The following is a 22403-nucleotide window of genomic DNA, read 5'->3' on the forward strand; positions in this document are numbered from 1 at the left end:
TGTACAGATTTATCCTAAGAGACTACTAAAAGGTGTGAGGATATATATGTGTATATGCAGATGCTTCTAGCCTATCTCCTAAAGCTGAAATTTGATCCCAACTTCTCGTTATGAGAGCCTTGGTATGAAGCTAAAAATAATGAAATAATAATTGGTGGTAGTAGTCGTTCTCACGTGATTATCATGTAGCTGTAGTACCCACATGCCTCTCCATCGGTACAGGAGACTCAATCCATTAGCCATCCATAACCTTCATGGAGTAAAATAGACTCTTTCCTATCTGTGCCTACGGTTCTAAGCCACAGACACATAAGAGCTGGGCACACCAAAGCTCTTTGATGCCAGTCACACAGCCATGTGGCCAATCTCTCCCTGTGGCTATGGTGGTGGCCGTAGAAGGATAGAAGAGAAGCGAGATCCATGGAGTTTGCCTCCTGCTCTCTGTGGTGTGTCTCTACGTGTCCTCCTCTGTTGTTCTGGAGACCACACCATGCACTTGCTCTGTTCCCAAGTCCTCAAAAGTACCCTAAAAAATAAGACTGACAAAATGGGGACATTCAGAGGAAGTAGACACTAGATTCTTCTGGCTTAAACTAGTCAAGGCTACCAGTGTTTTCCAAAGCCGGAGTGGGAAATCATGTGTATTTTGAAAGAATCTGGATTGAGGTTTTGAGCTTGCAAGCTTTGTTTTGTTTGCAGGGCAGAAACCCGCTTATGGTCGCCACAGGTGTCTGAAGATGGAAAAGCGCATCCTTTCAAAATCAACTTAGAAGCTGAGCCACAGGTATGACGTTAGGAGAAAATGAAATCACATCACCCTTTCTGTTCACGGGTGGGGAGGCTTCCTGGGAGGAAAACTGACAAACTACGAATCAGGAGCAGGTCACCTGTGAAGTTGTGATTGGGGTCTACTCGCTGAGATTAATTTATGTGATTCATATTTTCTTATATCCAAACAGAGCAAGGACCTAGGTAAAGATCTCTTTAAAAGTCACGTGTCTCCTCTGCCGGGCATGTTAGTATACGTCTGTAATCCCAGAATTTGGGAGACAGCCAGGATTGCTGCAAGGCTGATGCCAATCTGGAATAGACAGGAAGCTCAAGGCCAGGCAGGGCTACAGACTGAAACCATGGCACACTCGAAAGGGAGGAAAACACACTTTCTCATTCAGAACAATTTGACTGGATCTGCCTGGAGTCCACTTTTATTTTCCTTCTTTTTTCTTTCTTTTCATTTTTTATGATAGACTTCTGCCGAATAAATGGCCATGATGTAATCTGAGACGTTAAATTGTTTAAATGAGGCAAAAATAAAAACCGGGCTGGGCCATTTGAAACAGGTGGCGCTAATCTAATAGTTGTAATCTTCAGTGCGGTAAGGTCTTTGCATGGGTCTTGTTTTGACACCCTGATTTAATTCTCAGTTCTGACATTCTCTAATTAAATTTACCTTACCTAAAAGAATTGGATTTTGTTATCACGGAGATACTCTGCCTTATAACAGATAAAGGATTTTTCCCTTGAGGCAACCCTGTCTCGTGAGCCACATGAATCTAATCATCCAAGGCTTATCTGGCTATGCCCATTTTCAACCCCCCGCCCCCCGCCAAAAGACTGAAATTCTGAAATTGAATCAAACCTCAATTATAATACACTGGAAAAATCTAATTACGAACAGGGCTTTAGAACCTCTACTTAGAAGCTGCCAAGGCTTAGAGATGCAAAGATACGTGTTTAATATCATCTCTAAAGCAAGCTCTCCTAGTAAGATGCTAGCTATTCCTAGTGTACAGTTTGCTAATGACGACTACCAGGGAGCACAGTTATAATTCACACTTCCGCACTCTTGCCCTTGGCAGGGTCATCGGCTCCGTGTTTTCTACTCACCCCAGTAAACCTCTCTTTTCTCTTCATTAAATAGACATAGCACAACAGAAGTACAAGTGTCTCACAGGCTGCTCAGAGATTTCAATAAGACGACACAGGCAACGGCCTTTCGATAGCTAGTCGAAGGAGAAGGATTGCTTCTGCTTAAGTGTCTTCTCCCCTCAACCTCCACGCCATGAGCAGAACCCTTCCCAACTTCCTTGACAGTGTTCACCAGCTGTTTACAGAAGGGCTTTCTGTCTTCACTGCCGCTGTGAGACAAGGAAGAGTCCCTTCCTTATGACTATTACAAAGGTCATTCTAAATTGTGCTCCTTCAAAGCTTCATTTCAGTTAAAATATAGCTCCTTCCCTGGCCCACACACAGAAAAGGAAACACAGTATGTATTCTTTCAAGAGAAGGGTTAATAAGATTCTTGACCTAGGTTTTGACTAAAGGGGAAGAGATAATCTGTGTGTAAAAATTATGAGCCAAAAGAAGAGAACAGGGGCTGCAAAGAAAGCAAACAGGATATAGAACATTTTCAAGACAGGAGCCGTGGGTCTGTTCTCCTTACTGAGACCTTCCCAGGCATAGCGGGCAGCAAGCGCCCCATAAATCCCAGACTAATGGGATGGATGCTAAACTGTGCATTTCCTAGCATTGACCAGGATAGGTCCAGGGGACCAGTTCTCAGAACAGATGCTGCCTCCAGCTGTTAAGTTTTGTGTGATCTTGGAAGGTGAGTGGCATATTTAGGTCAGAGAAAACCTTCATTCTTCAAAGTGAGCAAACACTGAAAAGATGGGAGAAGAGATATAGAATGGCCATCCCAGATTTAAACTGCTGAGGACCAGAAGCTTCAGGTTCATGTGAAACATCTGCATATACACACATATACGGTGAGGTATACACATATACAGATACACACATATACAGTGAGATACACACATATACGGTGAGGTATACACATACACAGTGAGATACACACATATACGGTGAGGTATACACATATACAGATACACACATATACAGTGAGATACACACATATACAGTGAGATACACACATATACAGATATACACATACACAGTGAGATACACACATATACAGATATACACATACACAGTGAGATACACACATACACAGTGAGATACACACATATACAGATATACACATACACAGTGAGATACACACATACACAGTGAGATACACACATATACAGATATACACATACACAGTGAGATATACACATATACAGATACACACATACACAGTGAGATATACACATACACAGTGAGATATACACCATATTCAGTGAGATACACACATATACAGATATACACATACACCGTGAGATACACACATATACAGATATACACATACACCGTGAGATACACACATATACAGTGAGATACACACATATACAGATATACACATACACAGTGAGATACACACATATACAGTGAGATATACACATACACAGTGAGATATACACATATACAGATACACACATATACAGTGAGATACACACATATACGGTGAGGTATACACATATACAGATACACACATCTATAGTGAGATATACACATACACAGTGAGATACACACATATACAGATATACACATATACAGTGAGATACACACATATACGGTGAGATATACACATACACAGTGAGATACACACATATACGGTGAGATATACACATACACGGTGAGATATACACATATACAGATACACACATACACAGTGAGATACACACATATACGGTGAGGTATACACATATACAGATACACACATACACAGTGAGATACACACATATACAGTGAGATATACATATACACAGTGAGATATACACATATACGGTGAGGTATACACATATACAGATACACACATATACAGTGAGATGCACACATATACAGTGAGATACACACATATACAGTGAGATACACACCATACACAGTGAGATACACACATATACAGATACACACATACACAGTGAGATACACACATATACGGTGAGATACACACATATACAGTGAGATACACACATCTACAGTGAGATACACACATACAGAGTGAGATATACACATACACAGTGAGATATACACACATATACAGTGAGATATACACATATACAGATACACACATATACAGTGAGATACACACATACACAGTGAGATACACACATATACAGTGAGATACACACATATACAGTGAGATACACACATACACAATGAGATACACACATACACAGTGAGATACACACATATACAGTGAGATATACACATACACAGTGAGATACACACATATACAGTGAGGTATACACATATACAGATACACACATATACAGTGAGATACACACATATACAGTGAGATACACACATATACAGTGAGATACACACATATACAGTGAGATACACACATATACGGTGAGATATACACATATACAGATACACACATATACAGTGAGATACACACATATACAGTGAGATACACACATATACAGATATACACATACACAGTGAGATACACACATATACAGATATACACATACACAGTGAGATACACACATACACAGTGAGATATACACATATACAGTGAGATACACACATACACAGTGAGATATACACATACACAGTGAGATATACACACATATACAGTGAGATATACACATATACAGTGAGATACACACATACACAGTGAGATATACACATACACAGTGAGATATACACATACACAGTGAGATATACACACATATACAGTGAGATATACACATATACAGTGAGATACACACATACACAGTGAGATATACACATATACAGTGAGATATACACATACACAGTGAGATATACACACATATACAGTGAGATACACACATACACAGTGAGATACACACATATACAGTGAGATACACACATACACAGTGAGATATACACATACACAGTGAGATACACACATATACAGTGAGATACACACATACACAGTGAGATATACACATACACAGTGAGATACACACATATACGATGAGGTATACACATATACAGATACACACATACACAGTGAGATACACACATATACGGTGAGGTATACACATATACAGATACACACATACACAGTGAGATACACACATATACAGTGAGATATACACATACACAGTGAGATACACACATATACGATGAGGTATACACATATACAGATACACACATACACAGTGAGATACACACATATACGGTGAGGTATACACATATACAGATACACACATATACAGTGAGATACACACATACACAGTGAGATATACACATATACAGTCAGCTACGTTACTGAAGAGACTCAACCCTAAACACAAAATTTGCTTTTTGCCTTTTTTCATCTTGACACGTAGGCTCAGGGGAATGAGCCTTCCCATTGAGTCAGGAACCACTGCACGATACCAGGTGAGGAGTTTTCCACTTACAACCTATCTCTGCTCAAAATCTTCCCCATTTTGGATCAGTTTTGCTTTCTGGGTTTAGAGATGTTCAACCTGTAAACATAGCGAAAAGATCTAAAAGCCTCTGGTGTCACGCCCTGGCACGCTATGGTCATGTATGTTGGTAACTGGCAATACCTCAATCAGCACTAAATTGATACAAGGGAAAGTTAGATGAAACACAACATTCTAGATACATCGCTGTCATGTGTACTCAGCCCTTTGTGACAATGCCCGATGTGGCCTGCTCACTTCCCAAACATATCAGTGCATCATCTAGAGACAACAGAAGAGAAAAGGGAGACCTGTGTGGCCCTTCTGCATGCCTCTGTTGACTGTCCAAACGTGGAGCCTAGAATGCATTGGATGAGATTCCCATCTCCGTGTCCGCTCGCAGCACACATCAATCACTGTATTGTGTGCACCCTTTTGCACAATTTCCCCGTCCCAATGTGTCCTTGTTTTTAAAACTCTAACTCTCCAATATGAGATGCAAGCTCTGGGGTACTAAACAGATTCCGTCACTGAGCCAAACTCCAGATGATATTTAATCAGTTTCCACTCCTACCCTGGTAAGGATTTATTAAACCAAGATGTACTCAGGCCATGATGGGAGTCTGATTTTGCTACCTAATCTCTTCAGAATTTAGAGTCGATCGATGATAATCCCTAGCTGGAGTGAGAAAAGAGGTCTCTCTTGCAAACAAACCTGCATGCATTAATTTATCACTATCACTTTTCCAAGAATTAGCTTCTAACACATAATTCTAATTTTAAATATTCTGGACTCTTGTTAATCATTTTATTAGCCCGGATATGCAGAATTTAAGGGTTAGAGTAGATATATACATATATATATATATTTACATTTCTTCAGATAGGGAAAAGGAAATGAAAGGAAATGAATTTCTTTCCTTTTTTAAGTGAGAAAGGTGACGATTAGGTTAACAACTGCAGCCAGGATTCAGATGGCGTCTTTTAAAATTCCATTCGGTTGAGTCATGCCTTGTCCTTATGGACTCGCTCTCCAAGAAGCCAGCCTCTGACAGGCTCCAAGATAAGAGCAAGTTCAGCTCTCCTAATCATCAAAGGGTTTCCTCTTATGCCGCTCTTCAGCCAGACTGCAGCATGAGTAGCTCACAAGGCACAGGCATTTGGTCCACAAAACAGCTTAATTTCAGTGTAGTTTCTGCCATCTGAGAGTCCTGGTTACAACACAGCGGGACATTCCCCGAACAGATTATACACTTGGGGTCTTTGCATTTGGAGAAAAAAAAACGATTTTTAAGTAACACACACACACACACACACACACACACAACACACACACTGCCTCTCAGAAAGATTTGCTTTCCCCCCTAATGAGAACTATGTAAAAAGAGCACCTTTCCGGAGAGCAGAGGTGTGTCAGCGGGGGATAGGAATGGCGTCAGCTTACACCAATGCTTCTATTCCCCTATGCTGCTACAGGCGAATGGTAAAATGCAGCCAACAATAGAGATCTGAATTCTTGTGTCTCAACCCAAATCAAATTGGTATAGTAAGTACTGCGACCTTTGGTATAAGGTAAAATATTCTTTCTTGTTCTTAACATACTATCTACTCATAACATACTATGAAAATAAAACATGTCCCATTATCTAAGACCAAGGCCAAGAGATATGTTGATATTTATACATATGGTGTTTTTCCCTCTAAGTTTAGACTTGGGGGACTTTTTCTTACATAATTATAATAATTGATTTAAAATGTTAATGGATAGGGTTTTTCTTTCATCTTTCTATGCTATCGCTAAATAGAGACGTTTTGTTTTTATGGATTCAGATTTGAGTCTTATGCCTATATAGGCCCTTAGAAGTTGTTCAGATCAGTTTCCAGCAACTGAATGGATTCATTCCGAGTCTGGAAGTCTGTGCGCAGACTCTGGTATTTTTCCAAACAAGGCATCAAACTAGATATTCATCGTTAGTCCTTCCTCAAAGTAAACTGTTACTTTCATTCCTGCTTAATATCATCTGGGTAACCCCAACATACAATATATCTATTATAGAAAAAAAATGGGGGAAGAGGGTTAGAAACAAACAGAAAACGGCTCTGTCTGAGCAGGAAGGACATTATGCCCATGTCTTTGTAAAGAACTGTGTCTTCCTATTAAAGAGGTGTTTACATGTGCGGCCAGTTTGTTTCCCTAAAGCTAACTTCAAACTCCTCTCCAATGTTTTGGTAACTAGAAGGAGATCTACAAATGCAATCTCTCACGCACATTTCCCACGGAGCTCCTCTAACGTAGAAACTCTTGAAGCCCATCACTAGAGGAAAACGATGGTTTCAGAGTGGCTTTGTATTCCACTTGAAGGGTGGGCAGGAGCAGAGAGCTTCATAAATTCCAGGCGCGATGGTACAGACCCATTGCCTCACTTTGACTTGATCAACTTTTTCCTCTCTTTGCATCGATGATCTCTTGCCTCCCTGTGGTTTTCATATGAAAGATTTCGAGAATGGTAGGTATAGGAGAGGTATGGGGTGTGTGGGTCAGGCACACGCTTCGGATGAAGATGGTAATGGCCTTGACCCTTCCTCTGTGCACAACGTCATCAAGTAAGAAACTGAAGGTGAACTGGCTTTGAGTGTTTTCCCTGTCCAGGTCATTTCTAGGATTTGGGTGGCTACTGCCACGAGTCCCATTTTTCTGCTTCCAGTGGCATTCCACAGATTTATAACTTTAACCCAGCCATTTAATATTTCACTCTTTCAACATATGATCCTTTAACATGAGCCCTTTCTGTTTAAAAACCTGGATTTTAAAATTGAGAATTAATTCGAATGGCTACTTTTTGGTAAGGTAAGAATTATTTGAGGGCTGGAGAGATGGCTCAGCAGCTAAGGGCATTGCCTGCTCTTCCAAAGGTCCTGAGTTCAATTTCCAGCAACCACATGGTGGTTCACAACCATCTGTAATGAGATCTGACACCCTCTTGAGGAAGAGACCTGGTCAGTTGTCCTCATCAACTTAGACCATGAAACCAATATGGACAAGTTCAACAGAACCACCATATATGGGTGCCCACGCATGCTTCAGTATCGCCAGGGCATAAATTTTTTTAAAAATGGAAGAATTATTTGATGACTTTCTCTGGGTAAAATAAACACAAATGTGGGGCTATAGAAAATGCTACATAAAAACTTTATGATGCATGTGCTTTTCCAAGAAAAGAAAAAAGAAAGAAATTAAAGAGGACTGGCAGGCGTCTAATCGGCTTTGTCTTTTGATTCTGTTTGGCCATCAACAATGATGTAAGACTTGGACAGAATGCTGCCTCTCTGTGCCATCGTTAAATTTCTTGTTTAACGATGTATACACGTTGGTGTATACACTTCATTGTGCTTTGGGGAACGACTCTAGAAACCCGTAAACTAATGCTTTGCAAAGCCTAAACAAGAATGTCTCAAACCGGCGTTAGAAAGACCTCCTTTTGTGATATGAATAGAACATACGGGGATTTTTTCTTTTAACCAATCACATATTTCTAATGTGAGAGAGACAGAGAAAGGGACAGAGAGAAACCAAAGCTGAACTCACAAAGGAAAGCCTGGAGCTGGCTAACGTATAGACTGATGTTTGGAAGTCCTACTGGGGACCCTGAGAGCAGAAATATCTTCAGGCAAGCTGGTCCCTTTGTAGGACAATCATCACTCGTGCTTACTCATTATTTGAAAGCTTACAAACTAAAAACTGAAGGCAGATACTTTCCCCCCCAATCAAGCCATCATAGTACACTAATTAATTTTTGTAAATGTCGTATTCACCGCAATTTTTAAGACATTTCATACTTCACTCTGAAAAGAATCAACCCGGTCCCACAAAGCTAGAGTGGCTCATTTTATCTTGACTGGCTCTCTCTGTACTTAGCATGGAAGATTTATAATCCACCAAAGCTAATTGGGCCATTAGCCTCTGTCTTCCTCCTCTCCAAAGGAGTTGCGAAGGCTCAAGCCATGAGCGCTGTCATTACTTATAATTGTCCCCAGCACACTTTTTTTTCAAGCCATACTAATGGGTAATCAAAATGATAGTCACAAAATACAGCCAATCTGAATTAAAGACCAGCACAACATCCTCAGACTATATGGCCATGTAAATGTTTGCACACACTTTTATGTGTTGCGGGACTCAAAACTGGGACATTTCTAAAACTATGTTTGGTGGTTTCAATACTCTTTTTACTGAGTGACAGCAAGAATAATGTCATCCAGCCAATGCCTCAGCATCAAGATATTCTTGTAGAGAAAAAGAGGTCTGTGAACAAGGTATTAGTCAGTCTATTACCACTTTACAATCACGGGCTAAGTTGTATTCAACTTAGACCTTTTGAGCTCCAGGATACTGTTAATCCATGTGCCCCATCTTGAGGAGACAAAGACCCTGTCCTTCATATCATCGCAGATTCTCAGGCATCATGACACCGGGGACAGAAGGAGAAATGATTCAGTAGCTAATCACTGAAGCTGTGCCCATTTGCACTGTCAGAACTATGTTTGAACACGGTCTGTAGGCCTCTATGGGGAAACATTTCAAATAACCACACATCATTTCAAGTCTGTGTGCAACACCGACTGCATATTCACAGAAGAAAAGAGGTTATAGAGATGGATGTGGCTACGGCTGCCAGGTAGAATCATGTGCACAGGGCACAGTCCCATGAGTATTTTAGCATCCATACCAGCTTCCTCTGGTGCTTCTAAGACAAAAATGAACAGGTTTGAAAATTGTCAATGTATTCAAAACAAGAAAACATTATCCCTACGCTTAGATTGGGTCATCCGGGCATGTTTCAAACTCAAGGCTTGAGACGCTGCTGTGTGGTCCTGTGGGCAACAAAGTAAAATTATACAAATGCACATGCACGCACACACACACACGTCCATATATGTCCATATATACCCATATATATGTCACATCTCTGGATTCCTTTCATTTGTCCTCCAAGAAAGGGACAACCATGAAGAATTCCTTAAATACACATGCTACATTATCACAACAAAGGGAAGGAATTCTGTGCGCGGTATTCCCGCCTTCACAAAGTCTTCTCATTCTCCTTGCTCGTTAAAAGTGCAGCTGTACTCAAATTAATGATTTGGGTCTTGTTGCTGTAAATATTTTTTAAAAAAGTGATTTGTGCCTAGATCAGTTTAGGTGACTCACTGTAGTTATTCTCCGTGGCTCAGTTGCCAGATGATCTTCATCCTCTCAGTCAACACGGAGGAAAGCTCATTCAGCTGTGGGGGTAGCAGGCTTGCCTGGGGAGTGCTGGACCCTGGGTTCTGTCGCCAGTGTCCCACAGCCAAAGGGCATTCACAGAGAAGATAGCGCGTGTGACCTCGCTGGAGAGGACATTAAATTTGGCCATTTTTTTTTCTAAACTAAAAATCTCATTTTGAATACACTGTGTTTTGAGTTTCCTAAAGGAAGATGAAGCCAGAAAAAGAGAAGGCCGGACCATGCTTGAATTTTGAGATAGCAATCATCATGGTCCAGTCCATTGCAGCCAACGTTTGCTCGATGAATGTAGCATGTGTAAATTGCAGGGACACGGTAGAGAGATGGACCCTAATTCCTCTTCTAATCATTTTGCTAGTCCTAGAGCAGATAATGATGTCTCAATTAACAACAGCATCGCTGCCGGGTTCGTTCATTAACCGCTGTGTTGTGCGTTCTGTGGCTCTGTGTATTTTGTCTGCCATGTACAGGAATTCAAACCCATTGGTGCCGCACACAACAGAAGGGCCCAGCCTTTCGTTGCAGCAGCAAACATTGATGACAAAAGACAGGTAGTGAGCGCTTCCTATAACTCACCAATTGGGCTCTATTCAACTAGCAATATCCAAGATGCGCTACACGGCCAGCTGCGGGGTCTCATCCCCAGTTCACCTCAAAAGTAAGTACTGTCGCTCAGTTCCAGCCAATGTTCTTCACAACGTGGTTTCTTTCCCGACGTCCAGCTCTTGCCATTTCCTCCTTTACGTTCTCGAAGGTACTATCACACTTGTTTTTAAAGAGAAGCGTCTAGAACTTGGCTCTAATTGTTCTGGAGCCCAATCAGCCGGTTCCTGAATAGTTAGTAGCTACGAGGTCTGATTCCGTCATCACCGTTCTTAGGCATGTCAGTATTTGGTGGTTAATCATCCTCTCTGCACAAATCTCATGCATTTACTTTTAACCCCCAAGAGATTGAGCTGCCACTGAGGGATTTTTCTTTAACCCTTTGTTTTTGCAGGATGTGAACTACTTTGAACACAAGCACAATATTCGGCCCAAACCTTTCATAATTCCAGGCCGAACAAGGTCATAAACTCTGAGATTGTGAAGTTTGAAGTGCATGCTCCTTTAATCAATTCTTACTAACTGCCCGGAAAAGTAACTTCTAGGTGTCTGGAGTGACTCTTCACTGTGAAGCTTATGTTCAAAGCAGAAGGCAACAACTCACTTAGCAGCGAAGGGTAGCCAGGTAGCACCCCTTACTGAGGGTAAATATTGACTAGATGGCAGAGCTGTGAAATCTTAGGTGATCACCGTGTGTATTTATAACTAATGACCCAGAAGCTCTCCGGATCCCATCCAGAACACAGTGACCTCTCAGGCAGACAGATGAACCCTGTCCCAGGTCAGGAAAGCCCAGCCTGCAGAGACAAAAAAAGCGGGGAGGGAAACAGCCCAGGCAGCAGCAAGGGGAAGCCAGGATTGCTTTATGAGTTTGACAGACTCTGGCCATCCCACCTCAGTTCCTGCCTCTCTTTGCACCTTCAAACCCACCACTTTAGCCCTGATAGAAGACTAGCTTTTCATACGTATGAATTCTTTCAAAGGAAGAAAGGCTCCTGAGACAGAAACCTTTCTGTCTGGTGAAAATCAGTATTAAGATGAGAGAGAAGGAAAGCAGTTACTGTGAGTGTTGCTGACTCTCATGGAATACACTGTATATGAAACATGATAATACTAAAACTCTAAATTCTTTATCTGTCAATCGGAGACGTGATTATAGTGGCACAATCATTTCCAGAATCTTCTCTAGACATTGAACTTGAACTTCAGTTGAAAGGAATACCAAAATCGCAACTTCAGGAAGCCTCAAATCCATCACTCTGTCCTTTGGTTAGTTAACCCAAGGGAGCTACTGATCAGAATAGGTGGATGCTAACGGGTTAGAGAAGTGGCAGAATGGGGTGCATCAGGTGCCCCAAACTGGTAGCACACAGGTGATCTCACACCTTAGGCATGATTTATTTAGCCTTCCCATTGTTTGCTTTATGTGGGGATTAATTAAATATCTCTACGTGCCATCTTATTGAAACGCTCATCACTGTTAAGTATATGTTAATCGATACGTTTCATAATTATGTGACTGACCCTGTAGGTACTAAATTCCTGCAACTAGTAAATCCTTACATCATATGTGGTTTTTCTAAGTGTAGACCCTTCATTAAGCCACAGGAAGGGTCAGGAGATTGTCTCCAAATAAACCACACAATTTTCCTATCAGACACAGGAGAAATGTAAACGGGAAAGAGGTAGAAAGGCGCTAAGAAAGCTGTGACGTCACAGGAGGTGTCTCTGTAGGGTTGGTACCATGTTTTATCCCCACGACGTAGAAATGAGCCTGGAGCATCCCATGTGCACCGGATAAAGGCATGAAATCCAGAGAGTACTCCGTGTTTCCTGAGTGGGAGACACGAAGCATCAGAAGCCGCTATACCCGCTCCACCTTTAGGTCTACCCTGTGCTCTCTATCTCCTTCTTCCCATTCCTTCTTCTCCTTGTCTTTTCCCTTTTTTTCAATACTACTCCTACAGCACTCCACCTTCCATCACACAACACACCATATTAAAAGTTAAAAATGCATAGGACACACGCTTTTAATCCCAGCACTCTGGAGGCAGAGGCAGGTGGATCTCTGTGAGTTCAAGGTCAGCCTGGTCTACAGAATTAGTCCTAGGACAGCCAGCACTACACAAAGAAACCCTGTCTTAAAAAAAAAGTTAAAAATGCTATTTTATTATTGAATAGTATATAGGTAAATATATTGAACAAAGACCTAGGACACATTTGATTGTACAATTCAAAGAAAGTCAGGGGCATTCTGCTATATTTATATAATGCATAATTTATATAATATATTATAAAATATAATTTATTCTATATTAACTTTAAGGTTGTGATAAAGACAAACCATTCACAAGTTTGTCACTTGCAGATACCTCTTAGTACAACAGAATTTAGAAGAAAGGAATCTTCTAAAAACGAGTCAATAAACAAAGGTACCTGCGTACAGATTCTACAGACTAGCGGAAACGCCTCTCTTCTCCCTTCCTCTCTCCTCTCACTATTTGCTCTAGCCTCAGAACTTTCTGCTCTCTCCCAGTGATTTTTCAGCAAGGTAGAATTTTGAGAGACTCCACATCAAGCTAGCACTGCAAATGAACAACTTGTTCAATCTGAAGTAGAACAGGTGTAGGGGATTTATGTGTCGCTCTGTCTGGTGTTTCGGTGCTAGCTCTGGCTCCATGATGACTTCATCACAGTTGAAGCCATTTAACACTCCACTGTTCTTAAATTGAAATATGTGACATCTTAAAGCCGGAGCCATAACTCAAAACGTGCACAAGATATTTTTACGGATCTGAATGTTTTTGTGTAGTTTTAAACAAGTTACATCCAGAAATCTGCCCTCCCCACCAAACGTCTGAATACAGTCCCAGGGAAGTTCAGTGTCCGTAGGAGAGCCCACCTGACTGTGAAATAATTGAGGTCACAGTCCCCTTTCCAGATGACCTGTCACATCACTAAGACAGCCTCAAGAGATCACACCAGCATCTGCATTCCAGGTCATTAAGGTTAAGTCCCTGGACTCATGAGGCCATTCTGCAGTGCCTAGAGTCCCTGAGAACCATTTTATTCAAATCAACACAGGAACTCTCTTAACATTGACTTGGACATTTATAAAGGTCACTCTCATTGGTGTGACATCATTTCCTCCATTTAGTAGACACGGGCCCCTAATTTATGAGTCACAGGACCCCAGTTCGAATGATAAAAGAGGGAGAAATAGAAGACACAGTCTTTGACAAATTAAAACCACATGCACATGTATATCAATATACAATCCCTAATGGCAGAAAAAGATTGCTAATTACAACTCCGAATAGAGCATATCTGTGAGTTCACGTTGATGATAGTTCACCCAGCATCTAGCATCCTGTCTGATGCACAGGAAGCCATGCAAGTTCTAAGCCTCTCCTGAATGGGCCTATTATGTTAGTCCCTCAAGATTTAACTCACTGTCTCAAACTCCCATTTTTCAAGTCCACGAACCTCATTACGCTTACGTCAAATCATTTAATCCTGACCAAACTGCTTGACAAGAGAAAATTTTCTTCCTTCCTTTTAGCAGTTAAAGTCAATTTTAGGAATTGGTGCTGAGCCTAAAAAAACAGTGAATAAGGCCAGATGGCATTCTGGTACGCGACCTAACTCACATCCTAGCTTTTAAACAAATTCTCAACAGGCAGGAGCAAAACGGATGGTATAGGAAGTTGGGTTGTACAACACAAGACCCTAAAAAAAATTAACTTATTTATTGACAGTATTGTCCACACTAACCAGGTTGCAACATTGAATGAATTAAAAAAAAATACTACCCAGCATCCTTTTGGGTTTTGGTGTCTATGTGGGGCTGTAGTTAACCATGTAGCCCTTCAAAGCAAATGCAAAGATGGGGGTCCCATCCTTCACAGCTGACTTTCAGACAATTGCATCACATCCGTGTATGTGTCTCAAGTTCACAGCAACACCAACGGGCAATCATAACAGAGGTTTACATGAATAGCTTGACATAGCTCAGCGACGCAGTGACTAATTGGCCTGCCTGAGGCCCTAGGTTCAATTCCCAGTACCAAGTTAATTAATACTAACTAATTAACAAATGCATGTCGGGTGTGGCTGCTTGCCAGCTTGTTTTCGTAAAGAGAACCAAATCGCCCTTGTTCTTGACTAGGATGACCAACCTTTGTAATATTTTTAAAGTCCCTAAACAATGCTCTTAAAAGGAAATAAAAAATATGCACGGAAATATGTGTGTGTGTGTGTGTGTGTGTGTGTGTGTGTGTGTGTGTGTCCAAAATCTTGCATGAAACACCTCTGTACAAAGGAAACAAACCTTAGCCCAGAGTAGCACCCCGAATAATCCAAGATGACCTACTTGTTCTGTGATCAACCGCAAGGTGATGAGCATTTATTGACTGTTTCTAGCTCCTATGCTAAGTTACAGAACGGCATTTTAAAAGTATATTCTTAATAAGATAATATATTAAAATATTAAAGTATTGATAAACTAGCTCAAAAATATAATGTTTATTTAGACTGTCCCACAAGTTGCCAAGGCTTGACTCTGACTGAAGCAAGCTTATTTTGAAATGTTTAGCCTAAATCTTCGTGCTACATAGTGTTATAATTTATGAAATACCATTCTTTATACTCTAATTATAAAATTGAGAGACATAAAAAGATATCTAGCTAATCTTCCTCTGCTGTGGTAAATCCTTCAGCCAGTAGCCTTTAAGTTACCCGCCCACTTGGGCGTGGCCTCTTATACTATATATGCCCATGTAAAGTGCACTTGCTCTTTCTTCCGGCTGCTGGATTCCCTTGCTGTTCCCCGTTCGAGCAGAGGACTGTGATCTGCGAGTCTACCCCTAAATAAATAACCCTTTATTATACTCAATTCTGAGCTAGTGTGGGATTTCTTTTTAGCAGCCGTCTTCATTCCTCCACCATTTACCTGTGATATTGTCAGAAGCTAAATTATTTTGGCCTATTTTTTTTTAATGAGAATAGACATTTGTTGTCTACCTGCTTTATATACTCTTTCCACATGTCCACCCTCGACTTGATAGAATCAAGCCAACAAATGCTATATCACCTGCGACTTTGTATTGTGTCCAAGTTCTTTGAGCGTGTATTTTTTTCAGCCTCCCTCTCAGGAACACGTTAGCCAGGGATTAGACTGATACGCTCTCCCCTTCTGTCCCAGTTCCTCCTAACCTCTCTGTACTTGTTTTCTGTGTTCTCCCGGCCCCTCGTGTCGTCTCTGTGTCACGGTGTCCTTAACACAGTGGCTGCAGCACGCCTTCCGGTGTTGACTGCGCCAGCGGACGCAGCACCCCTTCCTCTGTCAGTACCGTTAGCACGATCTGCCCAGGCGACTTGAAAGTTGCTGCTAAGATGGCCCCTAACATTCCTTTGGAAATGGAACTTCCTGGTGTGAAGATTGTCCATGCTCAATTTAATACACCTATGCAGCTGTACTCAGATGACAATATTATGGAAACACTGCAGGGTCAGGTTTCCACCGCTCTGGGGGAGACACCCTCAATGAGGTAATATGAGTCTGTTTGAACCGTGGGCCCCCTTGACTAAACACGTGGGCGGTGTTGACTTTGACGGTGTCTTCTAATTGTCTTGGTGGAAAGAAAGCTATGTGAACGCTTCAAAGAAAAAAAATCTTATTGCAAACATTGAAGCCTGGTGATAAAACTCATCTATGGAGAGAAGAGACAGATAGAAAGAAAATGAAACCACATAAAGACCGAATGGATGTCTTTGGAAAGCTACAGCATGCCTTATAAATGCCTGATTTAGTATCCTCAGAAGTGGCTGGTGATCTTACATCTGTCTTTTGTAGGTGAAAAGATGGGAGGTGGGGGCAGGGAGACACCACAGCTTTTACAGGATGATCCTTTCTCTTTCTCTAATTGCCGCGCGTGGAAAGGATTGTCTCCCTGTCTAAAATGTTTGCATTCCATTAAGGTTTTAAAGCAAATTCTTCAAGCTGTTAGTGAAGATATTCTGTCTTTATTTTGACTAGTTTCTTTTTTGTTATTCATGTCTGTTCCAAGTACCTTTGCAACCAAGCTTTTCCAATTAAAAAGATTTATTAACGGAATAAAATCCCATTGCTTCTTTTAGTGTTGCAAAATCACTTTCTATAAATTATTGTGATACTTGAGAATGCTATGTAGCAATATCTCAGAGTTGTCATGGGGTTTATACAGTGAGTTAATCCCAAAGCCATTTTGTAAAGAAATATATATATATATATATATATATATATATATATATATATATATATAATTTTTTAATACACAGATAAGTTTCTAGGTGGTACAGTTAAATAACAAAGTATCTAGTGCCTAACAAGTAATATAGTTACTGAAAGCATAGTAAATAAAACTGCTCTCGTGATTATTAATGTGACTACTAAAAGCAATCGTCAATTTAGCAAACATTGGTGGAGGTTACTTCACTGTGTGGTTTGAAACACTGTCAGGTGAATTCCATTCACTGACAAGTTATATGAAACTTGGTTTTATATAAAAAGGGCATTATTTAAACTTCTATGAGTGAGCTCACTCCTCTACTGTGTCTGCTGGGGGGGGGGTTCCCTAAAGGGGGGCGGTTTTACATAGCCATCAGACCAGGACTTGTTCTTTAAATTATCATGTCCTGACAGAAGTCACCTCTGTGAATTCACATGGTATTTCTTATACTAGAGACTCACTTGAGAGTAACCCCTGCTCAGCACTGGCTGGGAACAAAGGTTGATACTGTTGTCATGTTGCCTCGCGGGACCCCCGACGATGCATCACCAGCTATATTTGTGTTTCAGTGAACCCGCAGCCTCAGTACCCCCTCAATCGGATGTGTACCGCATGCTCCACGACAATCGGGATGAACCAACTCCTCCTCGCCAGTCAGGCTCCTTCAGGGTGCTCCAGGAAATGGTGAACGACGGGCCTGGTGAGCCTCTACTACTATCTACTGACTTGTGTGTAAAGGTCCTCAGATGGGCGGAGAAGAGGAACTGAGCCATAGGGGATGGGCGTCTGAATACTGGTTTTAGTCAGTATTCAAGTGAGTCTTTGCTCAGAAGGATTTAGGGAAAGAACTTTCTGGATGTGTCCAAGTATTCATGAAACAAAACCACTCATTTAAGTAAAAAATACCAAAAACAAATTCTATCCATAGTAGTCAAGGGCCAGCATAGCTTATTAATCAAAAGATTTACTTTTCAACAGATACTAGAAGATTTCTCAGCCTCTTCCCCCACAGTTCCTTGAAGTATTATAAACCCTGAGGCCAAAAAAGAAAACATGAAACGGCTGGGTGTGGTGGTGTACACCTGTAATGCCAGCACTCGGGAGGCAGAGGCAGGCGGATATCTCAGTCCGAGGCCAGCCTGGGCTACAGAGTGAGTTCCAGAACAGGAGGGCTACACACAGAACGCCTGTCTTGAAGAACAATAGATGATAGATAGATAGATAGATAGATAGATAGATAGATAGATAGATAGATAGATAGATAGATGATAGATAGATGATAGATAGATAGATAGATAGATAGATGATAGATAGATAGATAGATAGATAGATAGATAGATAGATAGATAGATAGATAGATAGATAGATAGATAGGAAATAAAACCTACAGTGCTCCTTGCTCTGGGCAAAGTGCCTTGCATATAGTATTACTAAGTTATCACAATTACTCGGGAAGGTAGAAACTATTATTTGCCCCAATTGACAAATGAGAAACAGAGGCAGAAGAAAAGCGGAGTTGGATAAGGTCGCACAACCAGTACGTCGGAGCGCTAACTTCTCGTCCAATTCTGTTGTCCTCAAGTTTCTACTTCAGCCCAGGCATTTTTCTCCCTACAAGATATACAGTGCCCTTCAAGAGTCGCACAGAAGGCAGAAACGCCTCCTGAGGATGGGTGCAAAGGTGGAAGTTAAGTGCTGGCAAGGTTCCAGAAACAATGGCCAACTGTGTCCATCAGTGGTGTGGGTACGAATGATGCAGCCACTGTGGGAAGCAGGGCAGGTGCTCCTTAGAAAGTTCATTCCGCAACAGCGCAGCAGTTCTGTGCCTACACAGACATCTCAGAGCAGAAATGCAGACAGACACTTGTACAATGGTATTCCAGTTATTCACAAGGACCAGGCGGATGGAAACATTCAAATCCCCGTTGAGACCTGAGTAGATAGACAAAACGTGATAACATACCCAGGACACAGTGTTATTCCACCTCTAAAGGGTCTGAGATCCTGACTGACGTGAGAATCTGGATGAACCTGGAAAGCTGTAGGCTAGGTCAAAGAAACCGGACATAAAAGGAAAGATGCTGTTGGTTCTGTTTATATTGAACATTCACTAGAGCAGGCCAATTCATAGACAGAAAGTGGAGAAGAGGTTTCTAGGGTTGAGAGGGAGGGGAAGAGCATTTCCCGCCTGGTGGTTACACGGGCTGCAGTTTCTGTCCACAGATAATGAAAAGGGAACAGAACACACGTGATATGCAGCAGGTGAGTATCCTCAGAAAGCATTGGAATAGAAAATTTTATGTTGTATTTTTTTTTTACCGGAAGACATCAAATGAAAGAAGCTCTCTGCTCTCTCCAGCATCTTGCAAGAGTTCCCAATAGCAGATTTTGGAAGCAATTTCATTTTTTTAAAGGGGCTGTTTCAGAACCAAGTCTCTTCTGCACCAGTGGGTCCTACTCCCTTTGAAACCACGGGGCGGACGCAGCTGAAGGATTCCTTGGGCTAAAGTGCACACTTTAAAATAGACACTAAAGTGCTCGCTGTCAAATAGACTCCCAAGTACAAACGGAGCCAGCTGTTCCCTACCATAAAAGGAAACGCTTTGTTTTTCAGATGATCGTCCCGCTGGAACTAGAAGCGTGAGGGCTCCAGTTACGAAAGTCCACGGTGGAGCTGGCAGTGCCCCGAGGATGCCACTCTGTGATAAGTGTGGTAGTGGCATTGTGTACGTCTTGCTTTAACTCGGGAATTCACGTTGGGTCTCCTTGGCAGTTTTCCAGTTCTTGTACTTCTAAGCCTTTATGTAGAAAAGGCAATGTTGAAAAGGTTAAATTTCTGTTCCTTAACTTAAAATAGAACATCTACAAGGCTTTAGCGTATTTGGCCAGTGTGCTGTAGTCAGAACCTTAAACTGGCATAGCACGTGAGTCAGCAAGCTGTACCTTCAGAAATACGTTTGTGAAAATAGATTCTGCCCAAATGTGCTTATGAAAACAATTTTCAAGAATAATGATTTCAAGTTTTTTAAATTGTTATTATATATTAATGAAATTTATAAATATAAATTTCATTAATATATAATCTTTGAATACTTACTTCTCTATATAGAAGAGAAACAGATGCAGAGACCATTGGGCTGTGAATTAAAATGCATTGTGTGACCAATTATTTTAATTATACAAATATCAAGATAGAAATCTTTAAAATACTGCCAACTTTCATTGTCAAGAAATTCCACATGGAAACAGTCACCTTTGCTGAATTCAGATGTTTTTAAATGAGTCATATCATCTTAAGTGTGTTTCACGGGGCCACTTCTCCCATTCGTTTATCCCTAGCACAAGAAGAGACAAAATTCGCCCAGTTATCCAAGAGAGCAGTGAGTGAGTGAGGGGCCTGCTTAGAATGGAAGGAACTGAGGGGGGACAGAAAGAAAAGGGGGTGATTTAACAGCATTTCTGAAAACATGCAACTCATGACATCACCAAAACTAATTATTACGCCTAAAGAAAAAGAAACCGTGTCCTTGGTTAAAGTGAGCCCACCCAATGGGTGTGCCCTCTCTACTGGGTAGAGTAGATGCTGGACTTAGGACAGAAAGTCAGCCGAGGGACTTCTAACTTTATATCCCATGGCTGACTCAAAGCAACTGCATAGATTGTGCTCCCACTTGTAAAGAATCTGGGGGCGGGGTATGAGACAGGAACCTACAGTTCTCGAAGTTACGTGTTCAAGACTATTCACACCTCGGTATCAGAGATGAGACCAAATGTGTCATGAAAATATCCGATGTGTGCTGTGGTTCCTGACTGTGAAACTGCCTAGCCTACGGGCAGCATCCTCTTCCTTTCTGGACTGGTTTCACCCATGTCCTCTCTGTCTTCTCCCTGCAGAGGCGCTGTCGTCAAGGCCCGGGATAAGTACCGGCACCCCGAGTGCTTCGTGTGTGCTGACTGTAACCTCAACCTCAAGCAGAAGGGCTACTTCTTCGTGGAGGGGGAGCTGTACTGCGAGACCCATGCGAGAGCCCGTACGAGACCCCCAGAAGGCTACGACACAGTCACTCTGTACCCCAAAGCCTAAGTCCTTTGCAGACGAGAACACGCATGCTCGCACCCACGCACACTTACACTGGCCCACGACATGGGTGGCTTTAGCAGGAGTGCGAACAGTCACCTCCCAATCTGAAGCCACGGCTTTTTAGGCATGTATCCTATTGTGTAGTGAGGGCAAGAAATGGGAAGGCAAAAGCCCACCTCTTGACAAAACCAGTATTATCTGCGATTTGCAATTCTTTATCTTTGGGGACAGCAATGGTGACATTTAAAGCAATAATGTTTCAACCTTATGCTCCACCATTTCCATCTGTTATACCACCATTGGATGTGGTAACACCTGGATATTTGGGGGAGTCAAGTTGTTTTTTCCTTCAGAATTGCTTTTGATAATTGTAGTAAGAAATGCCAAATAGCAACCTTGTATTCTAACAGAATCCGCAGGTGTCTGTGTCTGTTTTTCCTAGCGAGCTTGTCAGGAAGCCGTTTCCAGGATTTCTCTGTTTTGTAGACAAATAGCTGTGCCACGGAACAACACAAACACAATAAATACAGGAAGCATGTTTTTAAATGCCCAGTGAAGCAGTATTCGGTGGAGTCATTGTTTGAGCAGGAGGACCCACTCCTGTGTTAGCATGCAAACAGACAAGTATTATAAGAAGCTCGTGTCCTCGTTAGTTTTTATACTTCAGTCCCTTGTGTGTATGGTAGGGGCTGGAATGTGTTCGTGGTTCAGGGGTGAGGGGGCGGGGTCCTGAAGAAGAGTGACCATGTTTGTGGAGGCCAGCGATCAACCTTCATGTCATTCTTCAGGAACTGTCAATGCTGGGTTTTGGGACTCGGGGCTTGCTGGTTTGGCTA

The 22403-nt window shown here is 41.6% G+C and overlaps 1 protein-coding gene across 3 annotated transcripts in view; it reads left to right on the forward strand.

Annotated features, from left to right (window-relative positions):
- The window catches only part of Pdlim3 (PDZ and LIM domain 3), a 33394-nt gene extending 11415 nt beyond the window's left edge, over positions 1–21979 (forward strand). The window contains exons 3-8 of one of the 3 annotated variants that reach the window (XM_075986697.1): positions 700–784; positions 11612–11679; positions 16503–16766; positions 18056–18186; positions 20101–20212; positions 21381–21979. In XM_075986697.1, coding sequence (XP_075842812.1) covers positions 700–784; positions 11612–11679; positions 16503–16766; positions 18056–18186; positions 20101–20212; positions 21381–21570 — 850 coding nt within the window. In that variant the 3' untranslated portion in view covers positions 21571–21979. Of the gene's footprint in view, positions 1–699; positions 785–11084; positions 11273–11611; positions 11680–16502; positions 16767–18055; positions 18187–20100; positions 20213–21380 lie in introns of all 3 variants that reach the window. The other 2 variants (XM_075986698.1, XM_075986699.1) reach the window with 2 other exon arrangements.
- Positions 21980–22403: the final 424 nt, after the last annotated feature.

Source organism: Microtus pennsylvanicus, chromosome 9, assembly GCF_037038515.1.
Source record: "Microtus pennsylvanicus isolate mMicPen1 chromosome 9, mMicPen1.hap1, whole genome shotgun sequence".
Classification (NCBI taxonomy): domain Eukaryota; kingdom Metazoa; phylum Chordata; class Mammalia; order Rodentia; family Cricetidae; genus Microtus; species Microtus pennsylvanicus.